The following is a 19809-nucleotide window of genomic DNA, read 5'->3' on the forward strand; positions in this document are numbered from 1 at the left end:
CTTATGTCTAACTCTTTTCGTTAGCCTCGTTAGCATGGTCAGAAACAGTTGAGCAGTAGTGGCAGAAGGGATAACTTTTTGTTTAATTTCTCCGAGAAGTTTTCTGTGCAATCTACTTAACTTGGCTTGCAAGCCATTTAATAATCAACAATTTGCTTCGTATGCTTGCCAAATTAGTCTTCTTAAAAAAAAAAAACTGTTGAAGCTTCTTCTCTAGACACATGCAATGAATACTTTTGAATTTTATAGTAAATTGCAGTCCTTTCTGAGACACCAGATACGCCAAATTCCTACATTGTCGCTTATTTAGTAAATATTTGCTCTTGGACATTTGCTTAAAGTGTTTTTCTTTCACTGAGGTCCGTTCTGTAAACTAAATTGCTTGCATGGTTTAGATGCGTAGCTTCATGGTTAGCTGTTGCCCTAACTAATACATGTTCCCTAACCAAATGGTTGGCAAATTGTGGATCAAGTTTGGGACCCCAAAGTAGGTCACAGCCCTTTTGTAGGTGGGTTGCAAAGGGGAATAAAAACAGGGGAACTGGCAGGTGAATTGGCAGGCTTGATTTTCTTCTAAGGTGCAAAATGGCCAAGAAATACGGGTCATTCCTCAGTCATTGCTATGTATTAATAAAAAGCATGAATGTTCACTGATGTGAGATTCTTGTGTTTCATGTTGAGAAGGAGGGAAATGGCATACAGTTACTTAGCGAGTGGGTACAACAAGTTGAGAACCTGGGTCTGATCCTGTTACTTGTGTTCTACTGTGAAATATACATATTTAATTTAATTGGATTTATATCCTGCCCTCCCTGCGAATGGGCTCAGGGGGACTAATAGCTGCAATAAATAACAATAAATACAGTTAAAACATGGCACCACCAGTGCTGTTCTCTTGGTTATTAGCCTTTGAGCATTATTTGTCTGGAGGAAAATGCCCTAATGTGGCATTTTGTGGCATAAGTCAGATTAGATAGCTACCTGTCCCAAGCTGAATGCTAAATTTTTTTTAATACAATGGACACTCGTCTAGATGTATATATTAGCAAAGGTGATGGCTTACATTGAGTCAGACCATCGCTCTACCTCACCAACACTTTTTGGTCAAAAACTGGTTCCCAGTGTGGCTCACAAAAATCAAGATAATACCAATAACTTAAAATACAATATCCCTTTGGAGGATTCTCAGCCGACTGCTTCTTGGGATCAAAGGGAGGCGATTGACAGTTCTGGGAGGGTGTGTTCTCAGTCCAAGCCGAATCCCAGCATGACAGAGTAACGCTTGGCTGCTGCTTGCTCCTCCCTCTAATGAGCCTCATTGATGGCAGTTGAAAGTTGGAGGGGAGGGGGCTCTTGGCTTGCACGAGGCACAGCGAAACGGCTGGGGCCTGCTTCCTCCCCCCCCCCTGTATACATGCAGTGAGTGTCTGCAGATCTTCAGATTTTCCAAGTTTTTGCCGTGTTGAGATCTTTTAACTGGCGAGACCAGCAATTGAATTTATATGCATCTACACGCCACACATGTTTTCATTCCTCTTAAGTGTAGCCGACTCCAGGGCTTCCAAGCCACTCTTGGCTGTAGTGATTATTGATCAGCAGCATCACTTCTTAAAAAATCCCCCCCCCCCCCCGCATTTTAGTAGCCTGTGCTTAGCTTTCTCCTTCCCCACCCCTCCCTCTGTAGACTGATTGGAGAAAGGGCAAATATGATCCACATCGGCTCCTTGCAGAGCTTAAAATATTAGGGCTGTAGGACTTGAAGGTCACTCCCCCAAGTTTTCTGCATATGTACAGTATCATCTGTGTCTAAACAGCTGGATTTACTGGCCTCTGTTGTTTAAATTGTAGCGTGAGGTGCAGTCTTGTAGTGGTGTTTTTGCATGTGGGCATAGATAGATCTTTTAAATTTATTACTGAAGTTTAAGAAATAAGATACACAATATGACTGTTTCTGTCAGTAGACCAACTAAGATGCATCTATTAAAATAAATGTGTTGTACCCCCAGTATAGATCTTGGACCTGTTCTGTACTGTTGCAAATTTAGAGAAGGTGATTTCACTTCTGATAGAGACTGTCACAGAAGTTCATGAATAATGTTGATGTCCACCAATAAATTAACATAGTTCATTTGAGCTTTCACGCAAAAATCTCATTTTAGTTTTATATTCCCGCGTCATGCAACCTGTGGCTCTACTGAGCCGCATTTCTTTAATGCGGCATGCGCCCCATATTGCAGGAAGGTGGGCAAGGCTGCGGGCCAGTAGGGCTTGTGGTCAGCAAGTCGTTCCCACCTTGAAACAGCTGCCAGAGGAACGGGTAAGCTGTGAGCCTTCCTGAGGTCCAGGGGTGGAAGTAAATGTGCCTTTTTTGGGTGGGCGGTAATTGTGAATGTGTCTCTCAGTGAGCTGCAGACTGAGCGCCACTGCTTTATAGTGGTCAAAAATACGGGCATGCAGTTTGGAAGTCTGGGAGGAAATCGCTCGGTGTGTGTATAATGGAAACATTAATCTTCTGTCTGTCCACCCCCATTAAAGCGTACAGTGTTTGACCTGAGGCAGCCATTCCAAACATCTCCAGTGTCCGAATAACAAGGAGCAGGTGAGCCGAGTGGCTCAATGATTGGCACCCGCTACAGTCAAGGTGGCTCTCTTTAGGGTCACTTGTGGCCCTAGTGATGATATACAGAGCAGTGGTCATGTCATATCCTTGGCAGAGCATTCTTCGGAAAGTGCATGTTGCCAAGTGTAGCTCCGGTACTTAGGATGGAGGTGGAACAAGAATGTGGGGAGGGGGTGATATTACACCAAGCCTTGACAGATTTTCTTGGCCTCTAAAAGCTGGGCCAAACATTGAGAAACCAGATTCATATTTCAGCACTCAAGCTTATGTGTGGACCATATTTTCTAATGACTGTTGCAACAAAAGTTAATCAGGCGCCCACGCCACAGTGAAATTTCTGGGGAATCTGGCACCTGTGATTTACCAAGCCCTGTGTTACAGATGGTATGGTTTGCTCCGCAGGATATTCACATTTGGCCAGAAACTGCCTATGTTGCACGGGAATAGCTGATCTGGCCTTGTGCGGTTTCTTTTATCAGAAGGCCTTAGCCGCTCCTTGTGGCTTATGCCATATAGAGGTATAGTTGCCGTTCTTGAGGCACCGCATGTCTGACACGGAATAACTACTATAGAATTTGAATTTTGAGAGCGCTGCATGAAATGAAATGTTTTTTTCATGGTATAGCAGTATGGCTCATGAGGCTTGGGGCTCAGGACTACAGCAGTCCTTGTTTGAGTGTTTTACTTTGCTGATAAGAGAATATTTATCATAACCTTGACAGTGTTGTGTGCATACATGGGAAAGGAGAGTTAATGTTTGAATCCAGCCCTTTATAGCCATGTAGAAACTTGTTATTTAAACATCTGCAAATTCAAACACTAAAGAAGACTGGATTTCTAGTGGATTTGCCTCTCTTGGAATGATAATAGTTTGTGTTGAGAATTTAAACGGGAGGCATTTCTTTTTATACTTAAGTATACAGTTCTGTGTGCACACAGTAGATTGTTGTAGGATAAGAGGGAGGTTTTGGAAGGTACTGTACAGCTCTCCACGTTTATTGATTAGTTTAGTTTAGTTTATTCGGTGTTTAGCCTGCCCTCCCCACAAGCAGACTCAGGATGGCGTACAGCAGTTTTAAAATACAGTTCCACAACAGGATAAAATACAATACAATAGAACAGAAAAAATATCACCAATTAAAATCATATACACACGATCTTGGTACATTGTTTCTCACTGTGGATGGGGTTGTGACAAGACGCAGGTTACCAGTGCAGAAGAGCTAATAGAGGTTTGTATTCAGGAAATTGTCCTGGGGGAAGCAGTGGAGTGAGTGGAAAAGGTCTGATTAAAGGTCTGAGAAGCTATGGAAACAAAAGTGCTTGCAGACTAGAGTGCCTCAGGGATACCTGTGTTGAAAGAGAGAGACCGCAAGCATGTTGATAACATTCCCTACCCATTCTGGGTCTGTTCTCTTTCGCATGTACTACATGTGTCTTCATGCTTCATTGCTTCTCTTTTCCCATCTCTTGTCTTCTGGATGTAGTAGAATGCGACTGTTGATGTGGCTGCGTTGCTAGCTGACGTGTATTTCCACCTGCAGGATCATCCAAACAGGTGTGCATTGGGATTACTTCAGGTGCATAGCCATGTTGATCTGCAGCGGGAGAGCAAGATGCGAGTTCAGTAGCACACTAGAGACCAACAAGAAAATCTTGTTGATTTTTCAGGTGCAACTAGGCTGGAATCTTCCAGTGGGATAACTGTGAGTCTTTCCGGCTGCTGCAGTATGAATAGTTGCATCCTTTTGAATATTGGAAATCTTACAGTTATTGTGGTCTTGTATAGAAAAAGCAACGATTTCGGCATTGGCCCACATGAAGTGATAGTTATTGTGTGATATCACACATGTGGATTTTAGTCTTCAGTCTCTGAAGTTTAAACTAAAGCATTGGGTGTCCTAGGAAAACTGTGCTGGAGGACTGGATCGCTGGATCACTTTCATGATCAACGTTTGAGAAATCTTCAGTCCACCGCTATGCTTAATTCAGAATGCTTACCTGGGTGTCTGCAGCAGAGAAATATTTCCTGCAGGTGACAGCATGTATCCTTACCCTCTAGCTTCCTTTCTTGTGTTTCTTCCTTGGGAGAAGAGGAGAGAGAAACAAGACAAGGCTGTATTTGCCAGGGAACTACCTGGCCGATCTCTCTCTCCTGCTATATATCTTTGTAACTGATATGGCATATCTGATTTTCAACGCAATTAACAGTTTCTGTTTGTGCAGCTCACCTGCAGGACAACATTGTTCCCATTTAACAGACAGCAAATTGAGCCGGATAGTGATCCAAGGTAACCATTTTCTTGGCAGAGGCAGAGGTAGGATTAAAGTCACAGGTTTCCTTAGATCCAAGCCCCCTCCTCCCCCAACTGGCTGGCTCAGTCCATTCAGCCTTTGCAGTTTTGTTTCATGTTGAACTTGGAATGTGTCTTATTTTTTAGATTCTAGTGCTGTGGCCAGCCAGTTTGGTGTAGTGGTTACGAGCGATGGGACTCTAATCTGGAGAACTCCCCACTCCTCCATTTGAAGCCAGCTGGGTGGCCTCTCCGGAGCACTCTCAGCCTGCCCACCCCACAGGGTGATTGTTGTGGAGATAATAATAACCTACTTTGTAAACCGCTCTGAGTGGGTGTTAAGTTGTCCTGAAGGGTGGTATATAAATTAAATGTTGTTGTTGTTGTTATAGGAGCTCGATGTTTGGGGTTTTTACATGTATGTAATTTGTGCATGGGGTTACATCCTGCATGGGACACTTAGAATATCTTGGCAGTATTCTTGTAGGATTTAATTGTGTTCTCACATTGCCAAAAGTGTTTGTGGGGAAGGGGAATAGGAAGAGTGAGTTAAGTGAATAGATCCTAAATGAAATCAGCTATAATTTGTGCTAAAAGAGAACTATTGTTAAGCAACAAGTAAAACACAAAACATTTGCTTTCCTGTATTTGAGGGTGCTTATAGGACGGGGTAGGCAACAGATGGCTCATGACTGCAGTTGTCTTAAGAAGATTCCCACCCAAGTCCAGTGCTATCACATGTCAGTTTACACACGCAAGTCCCCCCCCCCCCCCCCGAGAAAAAGTCTTGACTAGTTGGCAGACAGATCCATGTACATTCAGGTTCAGCAGCACCTTATAATTTAATTTTGGGTGGGATTTCCTCAGATCGAACACCCCTTCCCCCAAGAAATTTGCCATTGTGAGATTTCAAACTCAGCTGCCTATAACTAGCTCAGAACCCCTCCCATGCTGTGCAGCATTCTAATCCTTGCTTTCTCTGAGAGGGATAAAGATATTTCTAAATATCCCTGTCAATACTTTGAAATGGAAATTGCTAGCAATACGAATCTTTAATGTAGTATTACAAGGCTTACTGACCAATTTTAATATCAAAGGTGTGTACAAAATCATTTGAGAAATTGCTCGCACTCAAGATAAGACTGCATAAGTATTGCTTTGAACACCTCCCTCCTCCTCCTCCTCCTCCTCCTCCTCCTCCTCTCTTTCGTACCAATCTAACTTGCTTAGAATAATGCATTACACTAGTGTAATTTAGAAATGCTCTTAAAATAGCCGCAAGGCTTGCGCGCACAACCAAAGTTGAAAGGGTAATACTCCTTTTCTTCCTTGGTCTTGAAAATATACGCACAGACTTTAGAAGTATGTATCAGGGATTTATGGCTCTCATCAAACATACCATAATACAATTTCTATTGCAACTCCACTAGGGGAAAATTTGAAGCGATCGTTGTTGGTATGTTTCCTTTCTGGAAGTTAAAATTGCTCTGTGGGGGCTACGAGCAGTATTGAAAGCTCCTTACTCTGTTGTTGGGAACCTTTGAGCTCTCAGGCCCCCCCTGGTTGCTCCTCGCTTTGGTTGATCCAGTGGTTCCCTGCTAGTACCGGTGCACAGATGTGGTGGCAAGCCCTTAGCTCCTGTAGAAGTCATGGCTGCTGCATGATCAGAAGGAGGCTGGAGGACTTCCAAGACAATCTCTGTTCTCTTGAGGCTGCAAGGAGCCAGCTGGTGGAGGGAAGGAAGCCAGGCAAGTCTGCCTAGCTGCGTGTTTGCCTGAGTTGGTGTCAGCAGTGTTGGAGAGCCAGCATGGTGTAGTGGTTAAGAGTTTAGGACTAGGACCTGGGAGAGCCAGGTTCGAATCCTCGCTCTGCCATGGGAGCTTTCTTGGGTGACCTTGGGGGCCAGTTAAGCACTCCTAACCTAACCAACATCACAGCATTGTTGCGAGGATAAAATCTAAAAGGAGAGAATGTTGAAAGCTGCTTTTGGGGGGGGGGGGTCTCCATTGGGGGAAAAAGTGTGGTAGAAATGAATGAAATAAAATAAATAGCAAGTATCCTGGCAGCATCTTGCTTTACCCCTTCACCAACCATGGTCGCAGCACTCAATTTACCACTCGCCCCAAAGAATCTGCTTGTGAGAGAAAGGTACAGGTGCCAACCTCCAGCCGGGGCCTGGAAATCTGGAGTTACAATGGATGTCCAGACGACAGATCAGCTCCCTGGGAGAAAATAGCTGCTTTTAAAGAATGGTCTGTATGGCTGCCCTCTCCAGGTTTCACCCCCCTCTGTCTCCAGCAATTTTCCAACTCTGAGTTGGCAAGCCTGAAAAAGGGAAGAGTGTGCTGGTGGTTGTCAAAACCGCGGCTGTGTTCTCTGAAGGTCAATCCCTGCAGAGCCCTGAGAAGCACCATCAAATATATTAAGAACCGGAACTGCAGGTTGGAGATAATTAAATTCCTAGGGCACTGACATCAGATTCTTAGGTGCCTTTGATTTTTCTAGGCCTGCTGGTATAACACCAGTGATAATTGTCAGCGCATGAAATTCTATTCCGCTACCACTGATAAGACAGTGAGCCTTGTTTAATAATAATAAATGTTTGACAAGCTAGTTTTGATTTTTATAATTACTCAGATTCCATGTACATAATATAGAATATATGGGGAGGTGGTTCCATCCATTTTCAAGTGTGTCCCCCCCCCAAAAAAGTAAACATCCATGATGGCCAGTCATAGGGTATGGGGGGGGGTGCGGAATACACAAAGGAGAATGTGGTGGTGGTAGGGAGCTGATACTGAGCTTGAGAGGCTACTGGCACGCTCTTACGTGCAAAATCATATAAAATGTTTGCGGCACAAGTATTGGCGGTGGTGCTCCATAGTACACCGGAAATGGAAAGTAGTGTCTTTGATTTGTCCATGGCTAAAAATACGTGTGGGTAACATTTAAAAGCCTGAGTTTGGGAGATAGTTTGACCCAGATTCAGCTAAACTTGACTGTGACAAAGTCCAATTGAAACCAATGGAAGAAATTAGTCGTGACTGTCTAGGACTAGGGATTCATATCTAACCACTCTACTTCTTTCCTTTCTCCCTTATATTGAGAATTATCACTTGAAAAATTAATGTTAGAATTAAAACCAAACCACTCTGCCTCACCTCCCCCACAATTTTCCTCATAAGAATTCCCAGTGCAATTTCCCTTCACATATCTGAAAAAGCCAAGCTATGAATCACTAAAGCTCATATTGAAATAAATGTTGCTAGTCTTTAAGGTGCCACTGGACTTTTGTTTTATTTTGTGTTAGGACTGAGGAGACCTGAGTTCAAATCAGGGTGGATTTGATTTAAATCAAACTGATTTTTAAATCACGATTTAAATCACTAGTCATTAAGGCTTGATTTAAATCATAGTTTTCTACATAAAGACTAATTCTTGCTGGTATAACTTTAATATGCAAGTAGATGCCTGCCTTACCGATAGGTAAAGGAACTTCATTAAAGTATTCCCAAACTGGGTCTCTTTTACGGCCTGCTGCCATTATAGGTTTTTTCCTCCAAGGAAAGAATGTGATAAACTTCAGGTCATACACACGAAAGATCCAAAGACTTGTGCAGTATTGTGCTCAAAAAGTTTCACTTTCATTTTGTACTGCTTGCCCCTCCCTCCTCACACTTAGTTTCTTCTTGTGCAGATCTATTCCACTCCAAACAATCAGAAAAATATTGTTTCTATTCACTGAACTTCTTGAAACTTAGCACTGGAGGGGTTGATTCTGTCTTCATAGGTTTGTAGAACAATAGGATTAAGGTCTTTTTCTCAACTCTGTTCATGTTATAACATTTTTGCTGTGAAGAAGAGGCATGTGATCGCTGCTGAGCTGACACAAATTCAGTTTTGAGAACTGCAAAACCAAGCATCTGTGATAATATCTCGTAGGCAGAGAAACTGCCCAATAATCTTACAAAAACCTCTGGAAGAGCATGACATTGTGAATGGATTAATGGAATTTATTTACCAAAAAAATTAAACATATACAGCCTTATTCTACATAATTAAAAACTAATCTTTATTTCATGATGGAATAACCTTTGGATGGTAATATATTTTCCTCAAAAAGCATTTTATTTAAAAAAAATCCGATTTAAATCAAAAAAATCCGATTTAAATAAAAAAAATCTGATTTTTTTTGATTTTTTTAAAAAAATCATTGATTTTTATCCACCCTGGTTCAAATCCCAACTCTGCAATGAAGCTGTCAGGGCTGTCCTTTGCAGAGTTTAATTCCAGTAGGCTTAGACAGGAGGATGTCTGCATAGGACTGCATTGCGAGTGACGTTGAGCCATTCACCACCTTAACCTGCCTCCTGTGGTTTTTAATACAAATTACTGGTGTTCTTGGCAGAAAGATGGGGTAGAGGTGGGAGCCTTACGTAACAGCCTACGCCCCATTGCTTTCAGGGGAGTTTAATTCAGGTTTACTTTGGATTGGGGCCCGTAACTTTGGATTCAGGCTGTATTAAAAAGCACTCCTTGGGGTGACAACAGGCACATCATGGAAATAGAGCTCACCGAAATTCTCAGGCTACGGCGACAGTGCTGGCTTGTCTTCCTTTTGGCTCCACAACCGAAAAGACGGACCAGGAGGTCAGACGCTGGCTCAGCCTCTTGGCCCTCCGGAAGTCCTTCAGCGTCCGACCATTTTATTGGAGTGAAAGTGACCTCCCTCGCTAGGTTGCCACGATTGTAAAGAAAGCATTTGGCTCTTTTTAAGGGTCTGTATAATGATAGATAATAGCTGATTAAAGGCTTTGTAAGCAAACTCCTCTAGCCGCAGTGGAATTCATTTGCATCCAGGGTGTTGGTTAAACCCAATATCCGGCTTTAAAATGCTTTGCCGAATGCCTTTAGATTCCACGGCCTGCCTTTCTGCATTTGAATTCAAATGTAATAGTTGACGGGTTGGGGGCGCATAGAAGGAGTCACTTAGCTCCTCAGCGCTAGATTATGTTTCCCAAAGGCAATCTAGAGACTTCTAGTGAAGTAATAATAAACATATTCTAGAATGCAGGTGTTACCCTGAATTCTTCATTTTTTGTTTTAATGACAGGAAGGTTTTTTGGTGAGGAAAATCTTGCCTGCCTGTATCATCACTGCTGAAGAGGGTCAGCCCTTACCACTGCATGTTGGCTGAATGTGGTTAACTCTGCAAACAAACTGCTATCATCTCCACCCCGCATCCATGCTGCAGCAGCCAGCGTCTTGTACTGTGTCCTCATGCTTGCAGTGTAGGTGGGGCTTGGCAGGGAAAGGGGTGGGGGGAGATCTAGAGCAGGGATCCCTGGCTAAGGCAAAATTCTGGGGAGAAAAGACAAACAAGCTGACCTAAAATGGCATTTTGAGCAGTGTGTGTGTGGGAGGGGCGGTATTTTCCTTTGTGTACCGGCCTGCATTTTATTTATTTACTGCATGGACATGCTGCCTTCCTGTAGCATGCTCAAGAGGGTTTGCACTTTAAAATAATTCCAGTCTAGTAGACCTGATAACAAGGGGAAAAGAGGTAGGGGTGGTGCAAAAAGTTAAGCTCAGTTGCCACTTTTGCTTAAGGCTGTTGAACAGAAATGGCCACTGCAGGAAGCAGTTGTGGGAGCCTCATGGCAGTGGGTCCCAGTCAAACTGAAAGAAGGGGTCTGACTGTTCTACGGCTTCCTCTGCCTTACGTGGTTCGTTGCTCCCGCCAATAGCGACATCTTGGTTTTTCACCAGCTGGTTCTGATAGGTTGGCTAAACAGTCACTCAGAGTTCCTCTCATTTTGAAACTGCTTAAATGGAGTATGTTTGTGGACAACATCCAATATTTAAAGTGGTTGAGCCTTGGTTAATGGTCTGTTAGGTCTAGATAAAACGACATATTATACAAAATGAAAAAAAAACCTGATTAAAAAGCCAAAACATCCTGCCCAAATATGCTTGTCTGGAACTTGGAATTCATATTTTATTGCACATTTATGATTTATTCACATTCCTGGCTATGGCGTGTTTTTGTTTCCTGTGTAATAAGTAGCATTTCCATGTACATGAAGTTTTGGCTCTCCAGATGTTTTGAATGTCCCTCTAGGCGAGTTCTGATACATTCAAAAACGAATCTATCTTTGATAAATGTAGAGGCAAGGGTAGGAAAGGAAAAAGAACCGCTTTCCTGGAATTCAGGCTAGAATATACATACACCTCCTGTGAAATAGCTGTTTGAAAGATTGTATGCAGTTCTAAATGACAAATCAGCTCTGCATATTTCATACTTGAGTTTGAAACATGCTAGCTAACCGGGCAACCAGAGCAAACATTTTCTAAGTTCAATTTGGGTTGTAGGAATGCATTTGAAGACAGCATGACTCAAAACTTAGTTGGTTTGGGGGGACTATTTCTCCTACGTCCTGAGCCTGGGTAGCTTTCGTTTTTTCCTGCCAAGTTGCCTCCAGGCAGCTGATGGCTGTTCTTAAGTGAGGTGTAAAAGGGCCTCATCTTGGAGTAGATAACTTGGTCTCATACGGTGCATTCTCTGACCTGGGTAGCCCAGGCTAGCTGAATCTTACCATATCTCAGAAAAGCTAAATAGGGTCAGCCTTGGTTAGGACTTGGACGAGAGACCATCAAGGAAGTCCAGGGTCACTATGCAGAGGTAGGCAATAGCAAACCACCTCTGGTTGTCTCTGGTCTTGACACCCCTATGGGGTTGCCATGAGACAGCGGTGACTTGACAGCACTTTCCACCAGCGTAGTGTGCACGTGGTAACAGCCCAGCTGGGGAGGTGCTGTGCTCATTTCACTGCATTGGTTTCTAGGGGTTAATACTGCAAATATGAGGTGGGCAGTATTGTTTCCTTTACACGAGACTTGCATGAGTTATTAGGATGTATTCTGTTGCCCCAGGCCACACAAGTGAAGACTGAGTGTGTTTTAAAGTATCGTTAATATTAAGTCTTGTTTCTTCTCTAAGATGACTGTGAAAAAATGTACACTCTTTCCTTGCGAATTTTGTGCATTGTGGATTGGGTGGGAGGTGAATTATAGCTGAGCATTAATGCCTTTCTATGGCCAGTCTTCACATTTTGACAAACTGGCTTTCAGTCTTGCTTGCCCCCAGAGAAAGCTCATTACTCAAAGGTCTGCTGTGGAATAAATGATTAAAGATTGGAATCCACTTTTCTAAATTAGAAGCGAAATCAGAAGATCAGGTTTGCATTCTCAGGATGGAGTACGTTTAACGTTTAGCAATTTGAACTTTAATCCTCTTGAAAAAAGTGAATCTGCAAACTCTGCCCCGCAGTGGATAATGCCGTAAGATGTTCTGCCCTCTGGTATTGTGCATGGCCACATGCGAAATGGTAGGGAAGCTGAAATAGCTTAAAATTTACCATGCAGGGCTCTGCCTCTAAATATTTTTGTGTTCTTAGGCACAAAGAGAATCGAGAAAATTCAGATTCCTGGGTGTCAGCATCGTATTTTTAGAGACCTCCCCCAACCCTGTATGAAAATCTGAATAATGGCTTCAGTCTTGTAGCAAACTTGATAGATTTTTTCTCCAAGCCAGTCTTCCTTGATAGATAAATAATTTACAGTGAAATCTTAAACAGAATTACTCCAGTCTAAGCCCGTTGATTTCAATGAGCTTAGAGTGGAGATAGATCCAGAAGAGTTAGCCGTGTTAGTCTGTAGTAGCAAAATCAAAAAGAGTCCAGTAGCACCTTTAAGACTAACCAATTTTATTTTATTGTTATTAGAGTGGAGAAACTCTGCATAGGATTTCAATGTTAGTCTTCGACTTGGAAAAGAAATGTTTAGGCCAGCGTTGCCTGTTAGTGGGAAGACGGTTTCCCATTTGTCCTGCTACTGAGGAGATGGATGACTGAAAGCGCATGATAAATACCGCCCCCCCCCCCAGGTCTGTCTGCCTGCGGTTCCTATAACACGTGAGGTGGCCATTCAGTATTAACTTTGGATGTCGGCACTGTGTGTGGTCTTGATGTCTTGGGTCTCCAGACAAACAGAGGTGGTGTGGGACTTGCGGCATTGTGTTTGTCCCTAAGGACCTTGTCGCAATCCTGAGAATTTCTGCAGATGTCACCCCGGGGCAAAAATGCTTTGCTTTTTTTCAGGAAATGTTCAGGAATCTTAAGATTAATACACTGGTCAGTTGCCAAGTCAAATGTTGTCGCTGTTGTCAGCTGATCTGTTTACGGTTAAGTATTCCATGAAGGGATAAGAGCCCCGTGGCGCAGAGTGGTAATCTGCAGTACTGCAGTCCAAGCTGTGCTTGCAACCTGAGTTCGATCCTGGCGGAAGCCGGGTTCATATAGCCGGCTCAAAGTTGACTCAGCCTTCCATCCTTCCAAGGTCCGTAAAATGAGTACGCAGTTTCCTGGGGGTAAAGTGTAGATGACTGGGGAAGCCAATGGCAAACCACCCTGTAACAAAAAGTCTGCCAAGAAAACGTCATGATGCAATGTCCCGCCTTGGGTCAGTAATGACTCAGTGCTTGCACCTTTACCTTTATTCCATGAAGGGGAAAATGTCACTGTATAGATAACAGTGTACCATTTTTATTTCATTATGATTTGTTAGCCATTAGAACGAGGGAGGGGCTGCTTCTCCTTACTCTTGAAGCATTGGGGGCGAAGCTAGCAGCACAGCAAAGTTTCTACTGCCCCTCTTTACTGTGTCCAGTGAGCACAAGCAGTCATAAGTGGCAAAAGTCATTTCCAAGCCTATTTTAGATTAATTTCCTTGTTTCACAGTAACTGTTACTTTAACCGTGAAACCTGTTGTTATTGATTTACTTTATTTACAGTCCGACCCCAAATGAATCCATAGTTGCATGCTTCTAATAAAAGCTTAGGAGAAAAAAATGGTATCCACCTATGCCCAGCAATGATAAAGTGGGTGCCAGATGAATATGTTTGGGGAACCATCACAGAAAAGGCTCTGCCTTCAGTTGCTGCCAACTTACCCTCCAAAGCCCCTGGGTACTTCAAGCCAGGACAAAGGTGATCTCAGAAGAACAGGGGAGAGTTTGTAGGGGAGAAGCAGTCCTTGAGTCAACCCTGATCACAGGCCGTTCAGTCTTCTTACTGTGATACTAGAAAACATAGTGTGCGTTCTCGGCTCTTGATACATTTTTATAATTTTTTCATATAAAAGCTTTTACACAGTGCTTGTGTTTCTTAGCTGCTGGGTGTAAACTGCTGAATTCATTAGAACAAGAGAGTTTTGTTTTCTACAGTGGGTGACTTTAGAAGTTCCAGTGTTTGTTTTACATTAGAATATGGCTTTGATTTAGTATTTACGATGTTGATTTTTGGTCCTCTGCCACACTCAAAGTTTATTCAAAGCGGGCAGTAGTATCACAGGCGCTTGGGCTTTAAAGGAGTGCAAGCCACACTGGCCCGTCCCCATTTAACACGGGGCCATGCCACGGAGGCTGCATGTGGTGCTTAAATTTCTTATTTTTCCTTCACAGAACCTGGCGGTGTTCAGATGTCAAAACTTGCTGACATTAAAATTCTTTTTTTGCTGGGATCGTTCCTCCTCCTCATATGGAGAATCCTTGTTAGAAATTAATTCTAGTTGCCATTGAGGTACAAGTGCAGGAGTGAGGGTTAACCAGGGTCGGTCCCTCCCGCCATCACAGGTGGGGATTTGAAACTGGTCTGGGAATAGCAGTGGGAAAAACTATGAATATTCAATGAAGCATCAGCCCAATTACCGTTTTTCTGTGCTATCACGTGAAAAGCTCTTAGATATTTGCATATGATGACTTATAAAAATGCAAATTCGGATAGAATGTTAGAACTCTGATGGAAGAAATCTCTTGAGGGAATTTAGGTGAGAATTTATCTTTACCTATGCACTTCATAGAAACTTTGATTTATGTTAAACTTAGAATTTATTAGGAAATGTTAGCAAACTTACTTCGTATTGCCTTTCTGTTTTTATAGGATTTATATTAATAACCATTTATATTTTAATTACTTGCTTCATTAAAAAACTAGGGTGTGTTTTCAATAAAGTGAAATAAACTTTAGACAGGTGTCAGTGTGTTTGATAAGGAGCTGCAAAGTAATATTGAACCCTATATAAAACAAATGTACTGATAAACAGGTGGTTCAAAGAACTTAGCTGTTTGACAGGTCTGAAAACTAATTGCTGAAAGCTATCCAAGGGAAAGATACATCTTTCTTTTGGTTAAGTAGAAGCTTAGTTTCAGACACGGGCAAAAGCTCGTTACAGTTGCACACAGTACTCCAGGTGCAGCCTGACCAAGGCTGACCTCCTGTGATTTCGATGCAATGACCCTTTTGATACAACCCAAGACTGAGTTTGCCTTTTTTGCCACCGCATCACACTGACTGCTCATGTTTAGTTTACAGTCCACTGTTACCCCAAGATCTCTTTCGCATACACTACTACCCAGAAGTGTATCCCCCATTCAGTATTTGTGCTTCACATTTTTGTGGCCCAGTAATACTGCGCACATATCTTTGTTGAATTGCATCCTGTTCACAACCGCCCACTTCTCCAGAGTATTCAGGTCTTGTTGAATTTTAACTCTATCTTCTTGGGTGTTTGCCACTCCTCCCAATTTGGCATCATCAGCAAATTTAATGAGTAGCCCATTTTCCCCCTTCATCCAGATCATTGATAAAAATATTGAAAAGTACCGGGCCCAAAACCAAGCCCTGCGGCACCCCACTGGACACCTTCCTCCAATCTGATGAAATGCCATTGGCTATCATTCTTTGGGTGCAGTCCTCTAACCAGTTCCCTATCCACCAAACTGTCCTATAGTCCAGTCTGCAGTCTTCCAGTTTACCCATTAGAATGTCATGGGGGACCTTATCAAAAGCTTACAAGACTAATTTAAAAATGAAAACACAGGCTGTTTTCTCAAACATGGCTTTATGGCCTAAATCAGACACACAGTAAGTTCTATTGTATAACCTTCCAATTAGTAAAAAATGACATTATACTCAAACTTGCAAAACAAAACTATAAATCTCTGAGAAACGTCGGAAAAAGTTAAGAGATCACTATCGGTTGAATCTCTGATAGAGGAACATTAATGTAGATAGAGTCCATTGCAGGCGGGTAGCCATGTTGGCCTGTAGCGGGAGAGCAAGATTCAGGTCCAGCAGTACCTTAAAGTCCAACTAGATTTACAGGTGATGAGCTTTTGAGAGTCAGTGCTCCCTTCGTTGAATGCTCTAAGTTCAGTTTCCCGTTACAGAGATGGAGTTCTTGAGGCTGAGAGAGAGAGGGGGGCCAAAAGGGATACCTGGAAACACCGTTAATTAAGAAAAGCTGGGTTTCTTATCATTGTTGTCTTCTAGGAAAGAGTAAAGTGTGTTTGATCGTGGCCAGAGTTCCCTGTCATTAATGAACTTTCTGTTGCTAAGCTTTTTACTCTGCATTTGAACTCTGTCGACTCCATTGCCTCCTATTATGTTCAGAAAACTGCATTACGTCTCAAGGATCTCACGTACACACATAAACACACACTAGGCAGACGTTAGCCTGTCAAGGTCATTGTTGTCTATTTCAACTGGCAGCAGTTATGTAGGGTCTCAGGCAGAGGTTTTTCACTGCCAGGTTCTTTTTAACTGGATATGCCAGGGATTGAACCTGGGACCTTCTGCGTGTCAAACAGATGCTCTGCCACTGAGCCATGGCCCCTCTCCTTTTCGCTCAAAAACATCTTCACTGTCTCTTGGAAAGAAGGGCAGAAAATTGCTGTCTGAGCGGCAGAAAATCTATGTGCATCTGAAAATGAGCTCTAAAAAAACATTGTGTACAGAAGCTTCATAGACATGCCACAAATATAACTCAGTTTAACAAAAAGAAAGACCAGTCAAGTTAGACATGATTCGAGAGGTTTGTGAGGAGGGTCTCAATATATCTATTTCACTAATTATCTTTCCCATTACTACTTCCTGATCTTCAAAGCAACTGCATGGAATTGCTGATTCAAACCGGGGATAGGGATTGGAGTTTGTAATCACCGCCCTGCTCTGTTCATGTCTAATTTGGCAGCTAGGGTTGGATCCTGTGACACCATTCTGTTAAGTTGGAGGCCACGACTTCCTTCTACCAAGTTCACCTCATGGAGATTTAATAGAAGAGACTCATGTAAGATTCAACCCTCAACACACGAATCCTCGCTGGAGGAAGCGGTGGATAGGGTGGCCCATGTTGTAATAGTGATGAAATGCATATTCTCTGGGTATATAGTGGCAGGAAAAGCCAACACTAGATTGCCTATTAGTATTGCATCCTGCAGTCATAGAGTGATTCCGCACACGTTGGATAATGCACTTCCAATCCTCTTTATAGATCATTTGGAACAGATTTTTTTCTGTGCAGAACAAAAAATCCACCTCAAACGATTGATAAAGTGCATTGAAAGTGCATTATCCAACGTGTGTGGAATCAGCCATAGTAACATACGGTCAAATGAGTGCTATTTTTCTTCCGGTAACGTTATCAGTACCTTATTGAATGATTCTTGAGACTGTTATAGGTGACTTTCCAGCTTTTTACCCTCAAACTCAGGATGATTTTTAACACTCACGTAGGCTAAGTCAACACTTTCACTGGGTCAGGTCAGGTCGGCGCCCCAGGGTAGGAGGGGAGATCCTGGAAGTTCTGTATAACTTAAGTTCCTCGATGGAAGAAAAGCAAAATATAAATGCAATAAACGGATGTTTGAATATATTTCTGCTGGTATTGATTTTTGGATAAACAAAAGCAAGATGAACGCTTATGCATCCTTCTTAGTGCAATTCTGTTGAGAGTTACTCCAGGCTAAGTCAGTTGAAGTTTGTGGGTTGAGACTGGAGTAACTCAGCACTGCTAGGCTGGCTGCACTGTGCACACTTACTTCAGGGGTAACCTGGGGTTGACTTCTGAGTAAACTTACGTTGGCTGAGCCTGTTGTCTAAGTGTTTAGGAGTCTTAGGCTTTGTAACTATTGTTGCATAATTTGTTAAATCTCTCTCTCTCTCTCTCTCTCTCTCTCTCTCTCTTCCAGTCTTCATGAAGAGATTATTGACTTCTTCAAGTACATGTCTCCCAGATCCGAAGAAGGAAGAATGCGGATGGAGGTGGTTAATAGGATAGAAAACGTTATAAAGGAACTCTGGCCTAATGCAGAGGTAAACCGTCTGCTATACTTGGCTTCCACTGCTGTTTAAAGTGCAACATTTTCTGTTATACTGTGTTTGTTTTCTTCCACCATTAATTCCTTCAGGAATTTTTAGGTGAACATTCAGCGTTATCTAAAATCATAACTAAAGAGGTCTCATTTGGCAATATCAAACTTTGATTTTTGCAGATAAAACCCCCAAACTCTGCAGTAAAATAATGCAAACAAGAAGCATTTTCATAACTTGAGCAGGATTATTATTATTTTTTAAAAAATGATTCATTTTTGGATGGGATTGTTCTGAATTGTTTGCGCATTTTATACCCCTCACACTCAGAAAGGAAGGAATGGGAGTCGCAGTCTTGGGGGAGGGGGGCAATTGAGGGAAAGGTATTAGCACGTCGTTGTGAAGACTTTTCCTGAACTGAAGTACTAGTGAATGGAAGCCCCATCCCACAAAGCAGGCAACAAAGCCTCAGTTTAAAGCTCTGTTCAGTCGTACTGTAAGCCTCCTTTTCTCATTTACAGTGTTCATAGCTTCTTAAACCTCACTCTTTGTGGGTCATCTTTACTTATTTCTTCAAGCCCTTAAAAAACAACAACAGTATTATGTGTATTGTGGAGTGAGAAGAGCACTGGAAACCCCTCTCTCTCCCCAACCACTCACACAGAATACAGTGTGAAAGCAAATATTTTTCTGAATTTTGGCCACGGCGAGCTTTGGAATTTTTGCTCCATAGTGACTGCAGCGAGTTTCAAAAAGGCAGTGTAAAAGCCATTGTAAACAAAGGCTGCGTCTGAAGAGCCGTTCCTTTCTGAGCAAGTCGGGTCACTGCAGATCCTGAAACCAGTTTGAAAAACTCAGTAAATCCCTTGCTAGCTAAGGATCCATCTGCGCAAATCCACCTTGTGTTCTCATTTCTTCCCCCCACCCTGCCCTTCCCCAGTCACCATCCAATTCAGCCTCTTCCTCATTAAACGGAGTTAGTCGAATTTGCTGCATACTTTTAAATTTGTCAGTGAAAATACTTCTGGCTTTTCCCCTTCAGAGAGAGGTTTCGATGTAGTTTTTGCAGCACTGATTAAAGACTCATCGAGCATCAGAATGGCGGTGGAGTGTTAACAGTGTTTCAAAAAGTAAATATTTGTACTTCTCCTAGCGTGCTCAGAAAAGGATTTAAAAAATATATGATGGCATTAAGGTAGTATTTCTGAAAATACGGTTTTATTTATAGAAGCCAGCGATTGTGTCATTGGCCCAACTGCTCCAGGGAATGTTCTTAGACGGAAACATTCCTTGTAAGTGAGAGCTGTTCTTGGCTTAAATTGCCCTCCGCCGTAAGAGTGGCTAAGAGCCACTTTACAGTGCAATCCTAAGAAAAGTCTCTGCGATCTAAACCCTTTGATTTCAGTGGGCTTAGACTGGAGTAACTCTTTTTCGGATTGCACCGTTAATTATCTTGGAGTTGAGAGGAGTCTGGCTGACATTACGAGACAGACAGCATGTTAGATCAGTTTGAAAAAGAAAGGAAACTTTTTTTGTTGAAAAGAACAGATACCAAATAGTGAAAGTTTAAGAATATGGTGTTTGTCCTTAACGTGAAGGCCATCCAGTTTCTTGCATGCCTAAGAATATGTTGATGAATTTGGGCGGGGAAGGGGAACAGCGCACGAAGGCAGCTATGGGAGCATGT

The 19809-nt window shown here is 42.5% G+C and overlaps 1 protein-coding gene and 1 non-coding gene across 2 annotated transcripts in view; one reads left to right on the plus strand and one right to left on the minus strand.

Moving 5' to 3' along the window:
- Positions 1-19809, plus strand: part of TENT4B (terminal nucleotidyltransferase 4B) — a 43712-nt gene that overhangs the window by 6667 nt on the left and 17236 nt on the right. The window contains exon 3 of the mRNA XM_055000650.1: positions 18002-18125. Within this exon, the coding sequence (XP_054856625.1) occupies positions 18002-18125 (124 nt within the window). The remainder of the gene's footprint in view (positions 1-18001; positions 18126-19809) is intronic.
- On the minus strand, positions 16576-16646 carry TRNAV-GAC (transfer RNA valine (anticodon GAC)). The gene has a single exon. It is a non-coding gene; the product is annotated as a tRNA-Val (tRNA).

This window comes from Eublepharis macularius, chromosome 16 (assembly GCF_028583425.1).
Source record: "Eublepharis macularius isolate TG4126 chromosome 16, MPM_Emac_v1.0, whole genome shotgun sequence".
Taxonomy (NCBI): domain Eukaryota; kingdom Metazoa; phylum Chordata; class Lepidosauria; order Squamata; family Eublepharidae; genus Eublepharis; species Eublepharis macularius.